The 21,302-nt window shown below is 39.8% G+C and overlaps 1 protein-coding gene across 2 annotated transcripts; it reads left to right on the top strand.

Annotated features, from left to right (window-relative positions):
• Positions 1-6,692: 6,692 nt before the first annotated feature.
• Positions 6,693-15,433, top strand: LOC144719856 (leucine-rich repeat transmembrane protein FLRT3-like). Of its 2 annotated transcripts, XM_078596119.1 has the most exons (3): positions 6,693-6,810; positions 9,053-9,167; positions 9,842-15,433. In XM_078596119.1, exon 3 carries the CDS (start codon positions 9,897-9,899, stop codon positions 11,847-11,849), a length of 1,953 nt encoding a protein of 650 aa, XP_078452245.1. In that variant the 5' UTR covers positions 6,693-6,810; positions 9,053-9,167; positions 9,842-9,896; the 3' UTR covers positions 11,850-15,433. The 2 variants fall into 2 exon arrangements, with proteins under 2 accessions (XP_078452245.1, XP_078452246.1); XM_078596120.1 differs by lacking the exon at positions 6,693-6,810 and having other exon boundaries at positions 6,824-9,167.
• The last annotated feature ends 5,869 nt before the right edge of the window (positions 15,434-21,302 follow it).

The raw sequence follows: 21,302 nt of genomic DNA, 5'->3' as shown, positions 1-21,302 counted from the left end.
AGAAATACTTTGCCAACATTTAAATAATACGGGCATAATGATACATTGCCTTGCAATTCAATGCAAGGGAATGTCACTCATCAAGGGCATCATGATTAAATTAAAGAATATATTTCTTATGGTAAATATAGCAGCCTCCAATTACTATGGGGGATCATGTCAAACCACCTCATGCAACGTATGTGAATTGAAGCATATACAGTACGATGCATGCATCATAAACATAAGTATCATGCATAGTAATCATTGAATCAATATTTTGTAACAACCCCATTAATTGCATCTTTTTGTTCACGCATTGGAGTAAAATTGTTACTGTGCAGTAGAAGATACCTGGCCATTATCGGTCAGAGAAGGCCACTATGCATCAAATACTGATTATGGCTGATCGACAATTTAAATAAAATGCCATATAATTTCCAATTTGAGCAACATTTTGGCCCTTTTCTGCACAGCTTGGTGCATTTTCTCTGTATATAATAAATATACTGTATATATGTTCCACACTTAGAAGTCTATGATTTAATGTATTCTAAAAATCAAATTGATGAACATTTATTTTTCCAAAAAAGTTTGCATGGAGTTTTCATAACTAAAAAGAAAGAAATTAAAAATAATTGTGTCCGTTAATTTTTATGCCTATTTTTCTGAAGATGTAGAAATAGTGTTCTTGAATTTTGACCTTTCGCGACTGCAGGAATTCATATTCTTTGGGTCTTTCGGTAAAGTCACGTAGATAGGTTCAAAGAAAATAACAAAAAAAACTACGACGTTTCGATCGCAACGCAAGCGGTCGTCATCAGGAAAAGGGGGTGACGACCCCTTGTGTGCTTGTGTTGCGATCAAAACGTCGTAGTTTTTTTTTGGTTATTTTCTTTGAACATATCTACGTGACATTACCGAAAGACCCAAATCATAGTGTTGTTGAAGTTAGATTTTTTTTTTGTCAACGCTGAATGATGCCTAATTAACAATGATTGTGAGTTACATTGCATGTATGATCACACAAACATGTATATATATTTTTAAAAGTACCACATTTCTAAAATTAAAAGAATAGCAGTGATTTTATTGTGAACTTAATGATGAAATATATAATTGTCATTTAATAATGCAGACCCATTCACCTGGCGCTTAATGCTAGAAGGAAAATGCATTTATACTTCCAATAAAGACCCCATCAAACACAAACCAAAAATAGGACGTGTACTTTAAATTGGTAGCTTAAATGCTGCTTGCAGCCATTAGTGATTTCGCCAGAGCACTAATAGTGACAGCTAATTACATAGGTTTGATTGCAATGGAAAGAAGATTACACAGTCCTTCCAAAGTGTGATTGACTATGACAATTCTCATGGTAGAGTGTAGAGCCACCAGCCATTTTAAATATACATTGTCTTATAGAGTATATTCATGGTTTATTTTTTAAGTCTGAGAAAAACGTATGTTAATTAAAACTAATTTACATGCATTTGCCATATTACCATATACTCCTAATTAATGCCAATGCATGAATTCATTTATTGGCTGTTTTTGTTCAATGCACAGCAATGCATCTTGGTAATACAGTATTGATATTGCACCTAACAGGGGCTCTCCACCTAATACCTTTGTGAAACGCATGACTGAGCTGGGATTATACGTGCAGCCAGCTGCATGCCAACCCACTAATCCGTACAAGGATCAGCATGCGTCTCCCTGCGGATCGTGAGGTTTTTTTTTTGCGTGACATGCCACTGTCAAAGCCACCAGCAACAGGTAAGCAGTTCCTTCCAATTGGCGACGGTTGTTTAACAATGCGTATAACTGTGAAAATGCTTGTTCCAAAGCACACTAACGTTCTCTTGCTTCTAATGCTGCGTGTTTTGTTCACTTTTCTTCAATGGATTATTTCCAGCAAATTATTTTGGTCAGTGAAATATTTGTTTTCAAAACATTTTGTCTGCTTAGAGACAGACAGGAAGTGAAGCATATGGATCGGAGAACAATCGCGAATGAGAGAGACAGCGTGTTGACGTAGAGTGAGTGGGCTTGAGCTGGTCACATCTCCGGAAGGGATGATGATGGCCGATGAAGAAGACTGGAATGGCATCCGAAGGAGAGGCCGCATCTGACAAAGTAACCACCGCAGAGATGGAACGGTTCGGTAAGTTCGTGTGAAGGCACGAGAGATGGGTTGTGGCATCGCAGGGCCGTGAGAGATAGTTGACGGTGTGGTGAGGCACTTCAGCCAGCAGTGGATAGACAATGGCTGATGATGAGAGAACGTAATAAATATTGACTTTTGATAGTGTTGATGAAAGAGAAGATTCCATGTCCACATCATATGGAATATTTACAACAAAATTATATTCTCTTTCACTGGAAATAGGAATGAATGAACCTTCACCAAACTAATTCATAAAACTAAGTTTAGCACTGTGCATAATTGCATATTTGCTCATAATATTCCTACATTTATATCTGAATGTTTGAAGTTATTTCTGCCGCTTTATTTCTTCCTTGAGCACAAGCAGTTACGGCGCCTTTCTGATTGATGTAACTGGTGCGAGTTTCAGCGCACGCGGTGCGTTCAAGCAGTCAACGTCACAAAGTGTAACAGTTCACCTGACAGCCAAAAAAAAGGCTAGTGTTTTCAATTGTAGAGGCCTGCCTCAATGCATTAGCTCGCAGTCCACATACAATAATAGCGTCACAGTCTAATATTACGGGCGTTACCGTTCTGTGTTATTTCATACTTTATAAACATTCCACAATATATTACTTAATTTTGAAAAAAAAATAGTTAAGAGTACTCAAACTGCCAAATTCCTTGATTTTATTTTCCTGTAAGGTTGAAACTGGAGCTATTTTGCACATTCAGCAAAAAATGGTGTGCCAGCTGCAAGTCGGATTTAAAAATATACTTTCATTTTCGAACTTAACTTGAGCAATTGGTGCTGATTGTGAAATTTAAAAAGGAGACTAATGGTTGACAGCCTGATGTCTGCCAAACCGATGCAAAGTGAATGTCTGCATCAAGGAAATCCTTTTGAAATTAAAACATCGTTCCATTGAAATTTGACGTTGGAAACTCTGTGAGCGAATTCATGTGAAATGTAAAAAATTGTTCAAACCTTTTTTCCATCTACATACTCTGCAGTTAAGCCAATTCCACAACGAATTTTAAGTTAGTACAGCATCAATGGTAAGCATTGCTTGTATTATTGCACAACTAAATTACGAAGTATATTAAGCACTGCAATTGAGGCGTATTAATATACATTAAATATACGTAAGTTAAAGTGTGCAAATGGAGAGTGTAAATATTGACCTTAGATTCAATCGGGGTGTATTGATTCATAACTATTACAATACTGTACGTGCATACAATCCTGCGTATGAGAATATATTTATTTTATTGATTCAATCGATATGCTAATTATATGCTTATTACAATACGATTAATGCAGTGGACAAAATTGACAAAAATTTGATGTAAACACAAGAAATAATACAAGGGAGGTGGCAAAAATTACACGAAAAGCAATAGATTCGTGGCCCTGAAAAGTAACAATGCATTGATTCACCAGGAGGGTGAACACCCCTAACATTCAACCAACGCAAACCATTACATATTGTTGCTACTCTTCTTATTTAGGCAGAACAACAATATAGAAAGAGCCACAATGATTTGTGAAAATTCTACAAGGCCTTGTGCAGAATCATACATTGCTATAACATCGGTATCAAATATGTAAGCTCTGGTCAGAATTAATTTAGTAATATATTTGTTCCGATCATATTTCAAAATATTTGTATGACTTCGAAAAAACTTCAACCGCATACGTTATTTCAGATAAGTGTTTCTATAGCTGTACTCATAAGCATCATCTTAGATTTGTTTTTGTATAGATACAGTTTATCCTGCAGAAGGTGTTGTGCTGCCTTATCACGCACCCCTGCACTGTACAGTATTCTTGTGTAAAATTCTTGAAAGCAAAGACAGGGCATACAGACCCGTATATACCTTAGAGGGCTCTAACCTGCAATACCATTTCAAGATTACAAAGAGATTGAACTTGGAATACCTGGGAGGCATTGCCATATAGCAGTGGCGTGCCTGTGGTGGGCATCTGGGATGACACATGGCCCCAATTCTACCGCAGTGCAGCTCTTTCCCTAGACCCCTGACCAGGTGCCTCTCTTCAACTTAATAAGGCAGAACACTGAGTGCCGCTGAGTTCACTTCAATGCTACACCACTACCCGAGCCTAATTAAGCAGTGCCGCCTGCATGCAGCCCTGTTTAAAAATTCTTGGATAAGTCACCATTCTCAGCGGGCTGGAGATGCATTTTCCTCGTAGAAAACGATGTGTGATCCTTTTGTGCCACCCCAGGGCAGCTGAGGGCAGGGGATTAGCACCATGGCCAATAGACAAAACAGTGCCCTTCTGGATGGGCAAGGCTGCCTGACAGCATGCCGGGGGGCCGCATCTCAGCAACATGTGCTCCACACCTCGGTAATTGGGAATTCAAGTCTTGTTGTCACGTCTTAAAAAGGCTCACGCCATCATCACGCTACGGGTACATCACAACTCTGCGAAATAATTTAAAATGTGGAAATCAAAAGAGTTTGGATGCAAATCATGCACACTCTAATAGAAATGCACTGCCAATTGTCATAAATGTCAAATATATTTATTATAAATATTTTGATACAAACGTTGGATGCCAATGCAATGGTAATGCACGCACTAGTTACATATTTGCCGGAATATCAAGGTTGGATGTCCATGCTTTAATCCAACAAGGACATCTTTCATGATATAAATTTAATTGCTAGATAAGGTCTATGAAAGACATTCAGGATAATGCATTTTACTTTAATGTTTACCACTAATTGCGTAATTTGTTTTACCAATCACAAATCAACAGCAGCGTATATCTGTTGTCATTGGCTTGCTTCAGTTTTCAAGTTTCAGGTTTATTTTGTTTAACCAGGTGAGAACTCAAGAAAACAGGATGAGTCTCATTTAGAAGAGTGACCTGGGTCACCGAAATAACAAGAGCAAGTACAGTAGGTAAATATAAATCACAATGAACTTTTATTTTCTCCAAAAGTCATTCCAATCACCATCTAAGAAAATAATATTCCCTTCCATCGCTTTTAATTTACGAGGGGAAAGTAAAGATGGAGCCTTGCAATTGCGTGCACACACCACGACTGGCAGAAGGGCCTCCAAAATATTCTCTAGAGCAGGGGTCCCCAACCCCCGGGCCGCGGACCGTACCGGTCCGTGGCCTGTTAGGAACCGGGCCGCACAGCAGCAGGAGGTGAGCGGTGATTACGCGCGCGTGGCCGACCAATTATTTAATTACCACTTCCATCCTCGCCTCTTTCCCGCACTGCGCACTTGTCTCAGTCACAATTTTGGTAAGCCCACAAGCTCTAACCCCTAGCCAAAATGAGTAAATAAAAACGTCGCTGGAGAGCTTCTTTGAAATGTGTGAAAAACCCAATGATGACCCCACCCCCGGTCCGTGAAAAATTGTCTTCCACGAAACCGGTCCCTGGTGCCAAAAAGGTTGGGGACCGCTGCTCTAGAGGACCACCCTGGAGGGTATTTTGGCCAATTCTTCAACACTGGCCAGACATCTCGGAATATATAGGAATACAAGTGACCTGCAGATCGACTAACTGTGGGTTTCTCACGAATACATGTACTGCTGGGTGGAGAGAGGCTGGGAGATTTAAACAACTTGGCCACTGTTTCAACAGCCATGCCAGGAGATCAAATTGAACCGGTGACTTCTGGATTGCAAAGGTCCTGCGTGCTGACCATTACACCACGATAGCATCCCCATTTTTCGTAAGTCATAAATAACACAGCAATGTAAAACTTTAAATGAACAAAAACCCACGTAAGCAGTAGATACTGGAGGTGCCACCACAAGGTGTGCCTCTTGTGTGATGCCTTGGCATGTACCATGGCCGTTATGTCTCAGTGTAACCGTGCCAAACTTGCCAGACGACTCTTAGCAGCAGCAATAGCAGCCTGTCCCATTGCTGGCTTCCGTTACTCGTCCAGACACGCAAGGCTTATTTATGATATAGTGTGTTCAGCGAGACTCGAGAGCTCTGGAAACAGAAAAAAAACGTATTAACCCATTCTATCTTTAGTATATCGAGCTCTCGGACTCACCATGAGAGATTTCATAGATGATGATGGATGTGCAGTGTGTGTGTGTGTGCGTCAAATAATCAGCATTGTTGCATTAATGCATGGAATGCCTATCCTGGGGAGAATAACAAATACAAGTACATTATATAAATGATGTGCCAGACAAGGTCTTAAGCTTAGCCGTCAATGCTTTTAAATGATTGCATATAAAACATTGTCATCTGAAAAAAGATCCAGTTGCACAACATGAAGACATTTGTAATATCCCCAACATAGTGAGCAATTGCATAAAATGCAGGAACATTAGTTTGCACCAACAAAATATATGCATTAAGCAGCTATAGATATTTGCAAGGGGGTGGCCTGCCGAAAATATCAAGTAAGCCACCTGTTATGAAGCATACTCTGCAGGGTCCCACGAGAATGAACTGCATATTATTTACTCCTGAAGGTCCCTCCCTTTCCTGGCACGACTCAGGCTGGGAAATGCAGTGATAAGCAGTTCGTGTCCCACCAGCCTACTGTTTCTTAATCACGCAGATGTCGCAAGAACACCCCGAAAGTGTGAGGGAACAAAAGTGATGCCAGTTTTTGCTGGATTTGGAGGCTAAGCATCTGTTCTAACAATGGCCTTGCCACTGTCTCTGTAAGTAGTGGTGCTTTGAGTACAGTCTGACTGACCGCACTTTATTGTTGACATATAGTTGTTTTTGTTTGTTATACTTTCAGTGTGACCTTTACACCTAAATTTGTGAACTGCAATGCTGTGTCCATATACAGTAGTTTTGTAAAATGGCATCAATATGCATTATGTAGAAACATACAGAACGTTTATAACATTTGTCCTGGCCTCTTACGACGTTTTGTGTGTTTATATTTTCACGAAAGACTTCAAGTTTTGATATATATATTTTTAGGAAGGTCGTGTTTAGTCGATACAATATTTAAATTATATGTTGGCGTTTTTAATGCAGTGCTGCCCGATAATACAGCAATTTCGTGTGCCAACATTGTGTACATATAAAATGATCGTCCAATGCCTCCAGCAATTACAATTTAATTGTATGAGGCCTGTTCCATAATTACACCCTGACCATGTATTCAGGCTTGATTACAGTATTGGCTAGCAAAGCTTGAGTCGAAGGGGAGTTTCGCATTCCATTCACTCTGTTATGAACAGCTCATGTTTACCAGCCCCTAGCAGCGCAATCTATTGTTTGCAGAGCATTGCCATTGTTCGAGCTGATATTTTGTGAGCAAAAACACCACTCAACCGGGAATATCTCCAGTCCCGTTTCGACTGCAGGCACAGTTTGCAGAAGAGGAAGTGGCTAACATTAATACATTTTCTTTTTTCTGAACTACCATAACGTGTAGCTCTCCTGATATAAATCTTGTGCCATACTAATGAGTAATATAAACATGTGTTGTTGAAAATGTCAAGGACGTGTACGAGACAGCCTAAATTCAGACGAAAATATAGACAATGTATACACTTAGAGTATTTAGTTTTTTTAATGCTTTTCAAAGTTGTTTACAAATCTCATGACATTGAGCCACATTTGCCCAGCAGCTGCTGCTTGCATTGTACATCGCTATTTTATAAAATATGATTACATTGTAAATAGCTATTTGATAAAATTGCTATTTACTGGCCTTTGTGTAACACCCAGTTAGTTGCTTTATGATTTCAGCAACTTTATGTAATTGTTCTCGTTAACTATCACGAACAGCTCAAGCATGTTAATAATGAATCAGTACCACGTAATTTATAGTACTATTTAATTCCACTGTTGTATGTTCAAGTTCAAGTTCATTTATTAGGTAAAGCTCTGTGAGCCATTCGGCTCTTGAATCGGGTGCAACCACAACAAACAAAAAACAAAAACATGAACAAAAAAACATCTTAAAGTGACTATGTGCAAACATAAAATCCAAGAAAAGACAGCAAAATATTGCAGAAAAAGCACCGTACACCAACACTGTGTGCAAAAATCCCAGTGGGATGCAAGTCAAACAACAACAACCACAAGACAACTTAGATTAAGGCCATCAGTCTAACTCTGTACTATAACAAACAAACATGGCAAACCAAAAAACTTTTCGAAAATCACCAAAATAAAGCCATAAAAGCGATGAAACAGTGATCATAGGAACTGTGACCGAATTTTCACAATAAACGACATAAACAACATGTACTACCAAACTCTGCAGCCACAGCTGGCTGCATGAGTCACTCCACAACAGCAGGAGCATCAGTCGGAGTATCAACATTTTTCAATGCACCTTTAAGATCAGCACACTAAATCAAAACACAGATGATACTTTATTTCACCGTGACGGTCAGTGGAGGTTGGTGAAGTGAGGGAAGCGCTGCCGAGAAACAGTTCAGATATCACTCGTTTCCTGTGGCGATGATCATCTTAAGGTCACCAGGTTCATAGTGCACTATGCTAACCGCCGCACTAACTCTCCACCCCAAGCATGTAAATAGTAGAACCTAAATGTGTGGGAATAAAAAGTGGATTCAGACTCTTATTTGGTTGTTATTACTAGAACAATTATTTCCCGCTGCTTTTTGTACGTAACAAAAACAGTTGCCTTTTATGGATATCCCCTTGGTTCAACTTTAAAATGGTTTCCTCAGATAAGTGTTCATTGGGGATGGGTTGTGTATATCGCTCCGACATTTGTTAAAGATCCCTGAATAAACAATCATCCCAACAGTAAGCATCAGGACAGGCTCTGCAAGCCAGCTGGGTTCATTATCCAACAGGACCTAACTCAGAAGCACTCCCATGTCCCGTCCGCTTAGGGGACGAGGCACACGGATGTTTAGGGCACGCATCAGCTCCTCGCGTGTAAAGCATGTTAAATATTCTCGTCAGGACATCCTGCAATCTCAGAAGTCAAGGCCTGGAAGGAAGGGTGTGTCCATAATTGTTGGCTTGAGGCTCCACGTTCAAAGTCACGCAGTTTCTTTTTCACAAGCCTCGTACCAAGGTAAGAAATGTGTCGCTTAATTTTAATGTCACATACAATGCCGTATAACTATTTAAAATAATTGTTTTGTGTGTCACTTGTGTGTTAATGCGATGTTGTGTGTGTGTATGACTTTGTTACAATATCGTCTTTCTGAGTGTAATACAATGTAGAGTGTCACCGCATTACGTTGTGGAGTCAACTTTGACTGCGTGATAAAACGGCACACGGCATTAATGGTTGTAATTAAGTACAAAAACAAGTATTTGCATCCATATATAAGTTGTGCCTTCACGTTCGGTTACTCGCTGAATGTGTGACATAACTCACATTTGTTGCTCTGGAATGCACTGGTAATTGCAAAATGCTGTTTTTTATACCTTCCCTAGTGTTACAGCCAGCGTGTGCTTTGTTTTTACATGACTGACAAATAGAGAACTATATACTGTGAAGTTTATTGCATACGCGTACTTTCTATATGGGTGCTTCATCATATTATTTCGTTTGTGTGCAGTGTTTTAAGGGGAATATCACATCGAAGGATTGTGAGAAGTGGTGATGGGGAGGGCTTCATCCAGCAGTCGCTTGACCATGGCTGAAGATGATGATTAATTTATTGCTACTTAATAAAGCAGTTGTACTTCTCTTTCATTGTGAGGACATTGAATGTACGCCATACCTTATTCGTTTCCCAGGCTACTCAAGTGGACGGACCATTCGACCACATCTGTACCTTCGGCGTTTTCCGCCATGACCTCGGGGAGATGTGCTTGGCTCGTGGTTGCTCTGCTCTTCATTGCTCCAGCGGACACGTGCCCATCCATTTGCCGGTGCGATGCAGGCAATGAACTCGTCTACTGCAATGACAAGAACTTGACTTCGGTTCCGAGTGGAATACCTGAGAACACGCACGTGCTGTATCTCCAAGATAACCTGATTACTGCGGCTGGGATTCCTCTTGCGGTAAAGAATTTGACTAATTTGAAATTGCTATATTTGTACGGAAATCGACTAGAGTCCTTCCCAATAAATCTACCAACAGGTCTACTAGAACTACATCTGCAGATGAACAAATTACGTAGAATATCCAGAGAGGTTCTTTCACAGATTCGTCTGCTGGAAAAGCTTCACCTCGATGACAATGATCTTGCTACGAGTGAGATTGAGCAAGGTGCCTTTCGAGAATTAAGTTCTATTAAAGGTTTGTATTTCTCCTCTAATCAATTGTTGTCTGTGCCTTATGACCTCCCGAAAAGTTTGGAAGAACTACAACTGGAAAGCAATCGGATCACAACAATATTGGAAGATACTTTTGAAGGAATGGTGAACCTAAAGCATTTAAATTTGGACTGGAATGCATTAACGAGTGAAGGTATTCATGATAGTTCATTTGCCGACCTTACAGAGCTGGAAGAACTGTCGTTAGCAAACAATTTACTAACTTCACCACCAAGAATTTTGCCAGGAACGAATTTGCAAAAACTGCATTTGCAACATAACAACATCACAACAATTCCATCAAACTCATTTTTGTCTTTACATAACCTTGTTTACCTTGATTTATCAGAAAACCACATAAAGAGTTTGCCCGTTGAAGCTTTTAGTGGACTGAACAACCTGAAACAACTCACACTTCAGAACAATCCATGGTTGTGTGACCGCAAGCTCCTGTTGCTCAAAGACTTCTTGGAAACAAGTACTGTGCATGTGAATGGATTTATTTGCAATGAACCACACTACCTGAAAGGTGAAACTTACAAGGCAATAAGACCTGAAATGTTGAACTCTCGCAATGCCAAGCTGTCTACATCTTTAATGGTAATGGAAAATGCCACTTTGGGGCCAACTACAAAATACACTACAACACATACTTCGAGCGAAGTTGCTGAAACCACGTCAGCTGGCGATTTCACGGCAAACCAAGAAGGGAAAACTACGGCCATACCTACACTTGTAACTACAACAAGTAATACAACCTCAGAAACTACTATGGCCCCAACAACAGATCATCTAACATCACAGAGCTACAGCAATCCTGTGTTAAGAGGGCAGTCAATGGGCGAGCAAGAAATCAAGGTTGAATGGGAATTTATGCATCCCAATGCATTATATAATCTCAGTTGGACAGAAACTGAAAATAAAACTCTCGCGGCAGAGACTTCGTCGGAAATAGTCTACGGCAGCCCTCCTTCATATGTCATCACGAAACTTCGGGCAGAAACAGCTTACAGGATATGCTTGGAACTCATACGGCATGACAATATGTTACTTCAGGACACTGCGGCAATTTGCACGGACGCACGGACAAATGGTTCTTTGCCAAATAACCTTACTTTATTTTTAAACCAGGACCAAACCATTTTAGCTGACAAAGGTCTTCCCATTCCAGTCGCTGGTCTCGTAGGAGGAAGCGTTGCCTCTGTGCTAGTGTTGGTGCTTCTCGGTGCTCTGTGCTGGTACTCGCACAAAACTGGCCGCTACTTTGTTACACGCAGGGCACCCAGAAAGGCATCCCGCTTGAGGAATGTGAAGCAACAGTATCCAAACAAGAAAAGAGTCTTCGAGATGAATGTACCGCCACACAAGAGGGAACAATTAAACAGCCATGTGCACGATGGTAAAAATATAGACAACGTTAAAAACTGTAATTTAAATGCTGAGAACAATACAAACCCACTGAATACAAACGAGCTCTGTGCATGACCTCAGTGGCTGCACTGGACAGTGATGGCTTATATGCCGCTAATGAAGCCCACGTCATGAATTTTAGCATCGATGAATTAAAACATTAAAAACGATTTTGTCATCTGAGCTGTTAAAATATTACTATTTGGCACTCCATGGTCCATGAATGACAAATGCGATGCACGTGTTTTGTAAATACGTTGTGAAAAGTATAAGAAGGTGTTTTTTTATTTACATTGAGGCACTATGTGGTCAAATTTAATTTCCTTGTCGTGTGCATATCATTTTTACTAGTGGGCAACTTCAGGTTATGTACACATGCAATGGATTAGGCTAAATGACTTAAAAACATGTTTTGACCCTTGCTGAAAAAGAGTACAGTATATGAAATCTAAACCGTTTCAAGAACAGAAAGGGTATCTGTATAACATTTTACATGGCAATGTAATAATAGTTAGTTTTTAGAGGATTCTCCACGGGATTCATAATTTAAAGAACGTAGTTTTAATTCCCAGTGTAGGTTACCAATACCTTGGGGAAGTTGCAGTACGGATTGCTGGAATAGGCAGTCATACCTGCCATGCGATGTTCTGGATGCAGCACTGGTACAGTGCAATGTGATGATATTCTTGCGTGTGGGGAAAATGTGGGAAACCCCCTAAAAAATGTTTTTCAATCCCAATCTGACCAGTTGCTGAAGCTCTCACCGTTCAAGGAGGGGGACTTCCATTGTATAATTTGTACAGATCTGCCATTGACTTATTTAATATTGCATGAGGCACTGGTGCCATGTGACGAGTAGCCACAGCCATTTTTTTTCGATCTAAAGCTTTCGTGACTGCAGGGATTCATCTTCTTGGCTCTTTCGGTAAAGTCACGTAGAAGGGAAGTAATAAAATAATAAAAATAAAACATAATAAATTCAAACGCTGTCGCCTCGACAGACCTGGTTTTCACCTGAGGACGGCTGCTTGCGTTGTGGCCGAAACGTCGTGAGAATTATTTTATTATGTTTAATTTGTATTATTTTATTACTTCCCTTCTACGTGACTTTACCGAAAGAACCAAGAAGATGAAGCCACAGCCATTGCAAGATATATACTCGAGGTGGTGTGCCGGGATGCGGAAATATTCTCCAGCTCACCGATCCCAGATGAACCTGGCTGAAATGAAGCCCTGCCGTACTGTACGTGGATAATATAAATGTGCTTAAAACTACTTCTGTTATATCCCTCGCCTCGTATACAGAAGGACATGGGTTCAATTCCGATCCTGACACCTATATATTTGGAGTTTGCATGTTGTGGGTTTTTCTCCGGATCTTCCGGTTTTTCCATCCACATTTAGAAACATTTGTTTAAGAGTATTTGGCTGCGATAAATTCCCACGTGGTAAGCCACTTCGTTGAGCTATCGTTTGTGAAAGCCAGGTAGCTTTTGAAAAATATCTATATTGCTAAAAATATCTATATTGCTATATTTTATCTGGTAAAATAAAATAAAATGTGTTGAGTTTTTAGTTTTAGCTGACATTGACATATAAAAAAATATGTACAGCCCTTTGTCAATCCATTCTTGGATGAAGACCTTCCCACAGTTTAGTTCATGGGGGTTTTTTGTGCATACTTCACCACGCTGGTTATTGTGGCTTGGTGAAATGTTGTGGCGAGACTGGTGGGAGAATTGAGTGCTCGTTCGAAAATCGGGAATCGAACTCGATGCACCATTTTTCGATTTAAAGCTTTCGTGACTGCAGGGATTCATCTTCTTGGTTCTTTCGGTAAAGTCACGTAGAAGGGAAATAATAAAATAATACAAATAAAACATCATAGAATAAAAACATAATAATAACCAAGAAGATCGATGCACCATGTTCATCGGGCAGTGAGTTAACCGCTGCACCACCACTCTGCCCTGCCATTTGCGTACTTCTTTATATACATGTGGATTATTTAAATGCACTTAAAATTAATATTCTATTTACCTTTCATATTGATAGCACTGTCAAAGAAAATATATTATCTATTTATAAAACAATATTGCATTTTTAAATGTAGCTTATTGACAATACAAGCACGTAATGGACTGATGTTTATTTTTAAATGTGTTTTAGTTATAATTTGCACATGCATCTGGAATTTAAATTATAAAAAAAAACAATATGCATTTCCATATTACAACTGAAACGGCCACAGATGGCACTTTTTATGATAGAGTATAAAGAGTGATTGATCGTCTATTAACCAGTGAAAAGATTTTATAGAGATTTCAGCCACTGCCATGCATCAATTTGCCTAGTGCAAAGCGAGCTCAGGAACAACATGAATGCCAACTCATATGCGACAATGTCGTGAACGCATTGCAAAGCTGCGATACGTTCTTCTGCAATGCAATGAATGGCTTGGTGTCCGCTGGCTACGGTGTCAATCCGCAATGGATGCAGTGCACTTCAGCTCAGAGAGGCAATGTGATGGCCCATACATTGCTGTGAATTCCTGTGATTCACATAACTCAGTGGATGGGTAGGGAATTATAGAATTCTGAAAGTGGTGCGTTGCTTTGAGTATTCAATAATATTTATAACAACATTTACATTTTTGTTGCATTTTGGTTCTCATAACGTCCAAGTATGATGAATAAACTCAGCAGATGATGTCTTGATAATGTGAATACAGTAGCACTGCTGCTTGCGTAGGTTTTCATACTTATGGCTATTCAGCTCTCTGGTGTGCTTTCGGAGTCATACCGCACATTGTCTGGCACGATGTCCAACGTGTCACCCGACGTGCTGGGAGCTTCTTCAAAAACTGAATGAAATATTGGACGTCGTGCCAGATAACACGCAGTATAAACCGAAAACAAATCAGACAGCTATACAACAGAATTACGTTGCTTCCTGTAAAAATATATGTTCCCAATGAAGACGCATTGGACACCCTCCACCAAATATATTTTTCTTTGGTCCCTACATTCCTGTGCCAATAGGCATCTTCGTGACATGCTAACACCTGCCATATATTTAACTCAATTTGCACTCACAAGAGAGTTGCCTGTGAAGAGATTGCATCCAATGCTGGGAACACAAATCAGAGGTGTTGCGTGCCGAGTCTATTGGCTATCATCTCTCTTCAGAAAACCATACTGCATATACCTTAGCACAATATGCGTCACTATATGGGTCGGAGAGTTGGGCAACAAACACAGGTGCATGTGGAAGGTGATAGCAATTTTATGGAAGGAGAGGGCAAGCAACCTGGGAAAGCAGTATTTTTGGATGCAAAGAGAAAAATCCCCTTGTAATGTGTGGGATACATGTGTAGATTAGCGGAACAGACGTTGGAGTGATATGAAGGTTCGCAATTGAGGGGAAGACCTAAAGCCAGATGGTGGGATCCTCTGTGGCCAGACCCTCATGGTCAAGTGTCCGTCTTACATCAACTGTGGGATCTCGAAGAAGGGAGGGAGGAAGTGATGGCTAAGTGTGATGGCATCAACGACATTGGCAATGATGATCTCTTGACCTTGACATGTACTTTGTTTTGTTACTTAACATTTTTCTGAGACGATGTTGTTTTTCAAATAAATTTCCAATATATGATTATATTTCTGATACATGCGGGGCTTTAATTTTCACCTAACAGTATGTTTTAATGACTTTTTTAGTGAACTATTGTCGATATGTTTTCATTGCTCTTTTTAGTTTGAAACTGTTCTCTGGGTAACATTTACGAGACAGATCTCATTGACTTTCTTGACATTGAGCAACAAATTGATTATTAAACTGAGCCGTCTATTCAATGAGGTGGACGATTGATGTGGGTGCAAAGCATACCACGGAACATTATGCACTCAGCTCTGAGTTACTCGTCACGTTAAATAAGTATGACTGGCTCAAATTTTCATTAACATGTCGCAGCATTATTAACTCAGGGGCACGTCGCTCAAAGTCAAATGCGACATTTTCGATCAACAAAACGTCAGCCACGATGGCCACTTTGTCAGTCCTGATAGCATAGCTTTTAGTAATAGCCAGCACTTAGCCCATTACGTCTCCTTCAAACCTATTACGGATTGCTTTATCATAATATGAATCTTGCTCGCCAAGTCTCATTCAACAGAATCTCAGCTGGAAGAGATTACATATTAATTACCACATTTGCAAGTTTCAAAAAATGTCTGCAATTTACAGGGAGTATTTCTTATAAACTTCCCACACTAGTGAGGTTGAAGGCAAGACTCTTGTTGTTTTTTTGCGGCGAGATGGGAATAACTATGCAGGAAGCAGGATGTTACTAATTTAATAAAATGATTGAAAAAAGTTTTCCACATTAACGAAGCATCCGGTTTCTCTGAGTAGTCATCCTGTTGTGATTCCGCAAATTGCTATCAGTCACTAACATTAAAATCAGTTGTATAAACATAAATTAGATCCATTAGCTGAGTCAATGCCATGATGTGAAAGAAGTCTTTGTCAGTCACTCTGTCATGAGCCAGACCAAGGTGAAACAGTCATGTTTACGGTTGTGGCCTAGACATGTGACTCATGGAAAATGAAGTTTAAAAAAAGGCTCTCATACTTTGCTTCCATTTACAAAATGTGAAAGTGTGTGGCTATAAAACTAAAAAAAAATGACATCTGTTGGGGCTATATATGTTTTGAAATAAATCTGCATGTCGATGTAATGTAGTGACACATTAAAGTGTATATATTTGTAATCACAGACTGCATTTTGTTTGGAGAAGAGAAAAAAAGGAAATTTCACTGAAGACCGTAGTTTATTGTAAACATTGACAGAGAAGTGTCCTGCAGACGCTTGCGTTGGAGTTACATCAGGCATCACCTGCACATGCAGTAGTTGTTTAAACTGGAAACTTTCTTTTTACTTATATCCTGAAAACTCCTTACACCTGCCAGGACAAATTAAACCAATTTAGCTTTCATCTGAGGGGATACTGGCTCGGTGTAATGGTGAGCACACTGGTCTTGCAATCCAGAGGTTGCCCGTTCCATTCAACGTCCTGACGCAATAGTTGAAATAATGAGCAAGTTTGTTAACCCCCCCCCTCCGCGTCTGTCAATGCAACAAGTCATGCGTGGTGGGTATAAAGTGTGGGTACTCCCAGAACAACAAAAAAACACTCGAGGGGGCCTCTCCAGAACTGCCCCTAGTTGAAGCCCGAGCAGTGGCGTGAACGAGCAATCGTAGGGCTGTCCTATTACATTTTCATGCTTTATGACCTACTTGCTCAGAATGAGGAGTCCATCCATCCTGGAGAGATGTGGCCGTCTGACTTCAGTTTTGTTTATTTATCATCCACGCCAAATATTTCGGTAAGGTTTAGCTTTCAAAAATGAAAGTATGTAGTGCTTTAATCCTACTGTTGATATTGTATTAGAGTAATTAAAATGACTGTGTAGCCAGCATTGCCCCTCCATGGCTTATAGTGTTTTGCTGATAGGTGTTTTGGTCTGGTCATACTGGAGGAGTGATCGCCCATGGTCAAGAATGATGACAGAATAGCAACAAAAGTATGCAACGCATCCGAGCAGACGTACACAAATGAGATTAAATCATGTTGAGTGCAGGTGCTCAATGTATTTTTTTATTTCGAGATTTTGATAGAGATGGCGATGTTTTGGCAAGGCCTTCATTCCAGCAGTGGATTGATAATGGCTGCTGATGAGGATGGTGACTCAATTTAAAATGTACATAACTGCATAATGCAGTCTTGGGAGATGATTTTACCAAAGCAACTTCTTTTAATAAACGTGAGAGCTCAATAGTAACCCTATTCCAGGAACACCATATCCACATATATATTATGTTCTTGAATTTGTGCAGCACACCTTTAATAATAATACAAATGTGACGCTAATTATTGAATGTGTCATATGTGGTGTGAGAGTGAAGTACATTATTTTTGTAAGCATTAAAAAAGTTTGTTTCAGGCTTTTTTCTATTTTACAAATTTGTAATGATTTATATGGGGGCCTTAGGTCTTTAAAAGATTAATTGACTTGTTAGAAACTAACGGACCCATGTCCGCATTGGTTGGCATACCTTGTTCAGAATTTTTTTAACAATTGGCAGAAAACCAAACATATTTACACGTCTTGAGCAAACATTATTGAGTCAGGTTATTTATTTTAAACAACTAAATAAAGTTACAAGTCCTTATTTACCCTTCAGAATGGTATTTCCATACAGCTCTGGCCAGAGCTTTGTAGATCCGGATGCCGAGTAGCAGAACAATCAATAATATCGTGGCTGAGCCATATGCCCATGTGACGACCTGTTAGCGTTTGGGTGGAAACAGCTGCCACTTTTGTGTTGCAATGTAATGACATTTTCCAGCAGCGTGAATTTTGTATTCACATTTCACACGAGTGTTTGCAAGTTCTTTTGTTTCCTTAATTTGTATTTTACACCTTACCGCTCTCTGGGACTATTAATGAGCTTACACGAATGAGCAAATTATAGACATTGACTGTAATGAGAATAAGTGGGCTTTGGGCAGGACACGTTGCAAACACAGAATATGACCGATGGATGGGACTTGGAATGGAATGGCAACCCAAGGAGGAGAAAAGATGCAAAGGAAGATGACCACTGTGGAAATGGAGTGATACCACATTTCCCATTGTACAGGAGTCAGATGGATTGTGGCATCGCAGGACTGTGAGGGATACCATTGGCATGGGGAAGCCTTCTCGCAGCAGTGGATAGATCTTGACTATTTATGATAAATGCATAGACGTGTAATGGCATACAATAATATGATGGACTGTGTATACCCACTGCTGAATGAAGGCCTGCTCATAGGGATGCTTCGACAAAGTGCTATCAAAAACAGTTAAACAAATTTCAGGTTTTATTTATTGAAAGCCAGCCTAATACCTACAACCATGATGCACCTGACATTTATTGTGTCGTTATCGTCAGAAGTAATGATTATCCCGATGTGGAATGATTCCTCCCCAAGCTTCCGTCATCTGTCAAAATCCTGCGACCCAGTAATGGAAAAAAAAGTTGAATACGGTACTACCTTCATGCATCTCAGTGAAACGTATAATGTGAAGGGCATGTCATTTTAATACAATGTAATGCACTTGTTAAATGAGTGTTTTTGACAGAGAAATAGAGCTAGCTACTGAGTTAAAGCCTATTGTGACAACAAATAATTGCATTTATTCACTTAGTACATTCACAGGAAATGTATATTATAAATCACTTATTTTTAGCAAACTGCAGTCAGTATTCAATCTGGACAAGCATCACCAAAAACACATCTGCGGGTATTTATTTTAGTAGAAAAGCACAGCCATTATGACACACTTGGACTTTTTGTGCAGGCGACATAATTATCATGAGAGAAAGTATAAACACTGTGTTCAAATAAATGCCTACTTTTCTCGAGAGGCGTTAGCTAGCAACATTTTCTTGACTCGGTATCAGTTTAATTTTATAAAAGCCTATATTTATTTACACAAACGCACCACAAACATATAAACCCAATACTTGTTAAGCAAGTGAACCGTGATAAGGATATGCCCAAAGAAACACTTTGAAGATGCAAAATTAGCAGCCATTAAGTAAAATAGTTTATCTATACTCTTGAGTAATAATTCATATACTGATAGATATCATTATTGGCTTTGTTGACACACATCCTTTGAAGTGTATGTGGTAAAGTATAGACTGTGTGGCATGTGAAATGCTTAGGAGTTGGCAACATGTGCAGCTATTAAAAATGTGGCCTACATTCAATAACATGTAATACTTTTCAAAGAAACTGAAATACTTAAAAGTGCTTTTGTCTATGTAAACATGCAAATTGGCAAAGCACCACAACAAAGCCCTCTCTGCATAAATAATTTTAATGTGAATCAAAATTGCTAGCACATTAAACAGAAATGCACATGCTTTTTTTCTGAGCTTCAATCCAACATATGTTAAACCTACCAATTTACTTTGGAATGCATCATCTTGGGAAGAGGAAAAAATCTACCTAAAACTGCCAAGTTTTTTTTTTCAGCGGTGGGTGTAATAGTATTTGATTAAAGCGGCAGTTTTCTGGCTTTTGCACGCAAGCTGGCTCCGTTGATCTAAAATCTCTGCCCACTCTCCCCAAGTGCTAGCAGGAAGGCCCATGATTATAAACACTGCCTCCATGTAGATAGCTTCAAGCTAGCTGCTTAAGGCTTCCGTTTGAACCGCGGACCCCGGCATCCTGCCAGCGCAAGCTAGCTGACTCTGTGGCTGGTTTATTTAAAGTCTCGGGGACCAAAGATCGAGAAACAAACACGCGAATAAGTTCAACCGCACTATACCACAAACCAAAAATAAACAAATAAGAACCCACACACAGGAGATAATTATAACAGCTGTAGTGCTAGAAGTGGATTACGTGTTGTGTAATCGGATTGTGATGGTGTTAAGGAAAGGCGGGTAGGCATGATGTGAAGTTAAAAGGGTTGTCGGCGATGCTAATGGTAGCCTCTTTTGTACAAAAATGCCAGCAAGTGCGAGTTAGTGTGGACTGTCGGAACATCCTAGGATCGATTTCCATTGACGAACGTGTGATAACAGTGGGTTTAGGTCCAAGTGGGAATCTGTGATGCAAGTGCTTCGTGGCCTGTTCGGAAGTTTGTGACCAGGTTTAAAATCATTGTCCGCTGATCTTGAGCTATGGCCAGGAAGCAAACTAACATCACCTTGTTCATAGCGGTGTGCTCACCGCTGTTTCCTCTGCACAACTAAACTCCAGCTTCGATGTAACAGGGCATTACTTTCAACCTATTTTAGTAAAGTAAATGTATCCACATTGTTCAATGTGGATATATATGCTTTGCGAAAGGGACATTATGACCTTAAGAATACATCAGTGAACTTATAATATACTCGATGGATAAATAATGCATGGTACAGTATATATGGTATACATTTTCTATTTTATAATGTGCACTCTATGTATATAAAAGACAAAGATCCCCATATGGAATTTCACAGACTGTTAAGACAAGTGCTGTTAGCTAACACTTACAAAAGCCGGCACAGTACACGAGGAGGGTGGGTGGCCAACACCACGCCCGGCCACCTTTGTCTCCCCAGTGGTGATATTTACACACTGCACCAGATACTCATTTAAGTCGACCTAGGGGAGTCCCACGACTGGTTCAGATTATTGTCACCGGTGTTGGCCTTAAGCAGGAATCGGACTCGGGTCGCCGGGTTTGTAGTGCAGCGCACTAACCGCTACACCACCGCTCCCCACACACATATATATACACACAAATATAGCAATTGATAGACCCTTTAGAGAAAAGTGTAATATATTATTTAAAAAGAAATGTAGAAATGTCCAACAAAATGTTGAATACATTTTTTTGACATGACTCTTTTTTTACGTGGAGCATTTGAAATGTATAAGCTTGATTCCATCTGCCTTCCGCAAGACTTGTGTCTTTGGC

Source organism: Lampetra planeri, chromosome 7 (assembly GCF_965212315.1).
Source record: "Lampetra planeri chromosome 7, kcLamPlan1.2.h2, whole genome shotgun sequence".
NCBI lineage: Eukaryota > Metazoa > Chordata > Hyperoartia > Petromyzontiformes > Petromyzontidae > Lampetra > Lampetra planeri.
This window is presented reverse-complemented; position numbering and strand designations above follow the sequence as displayed.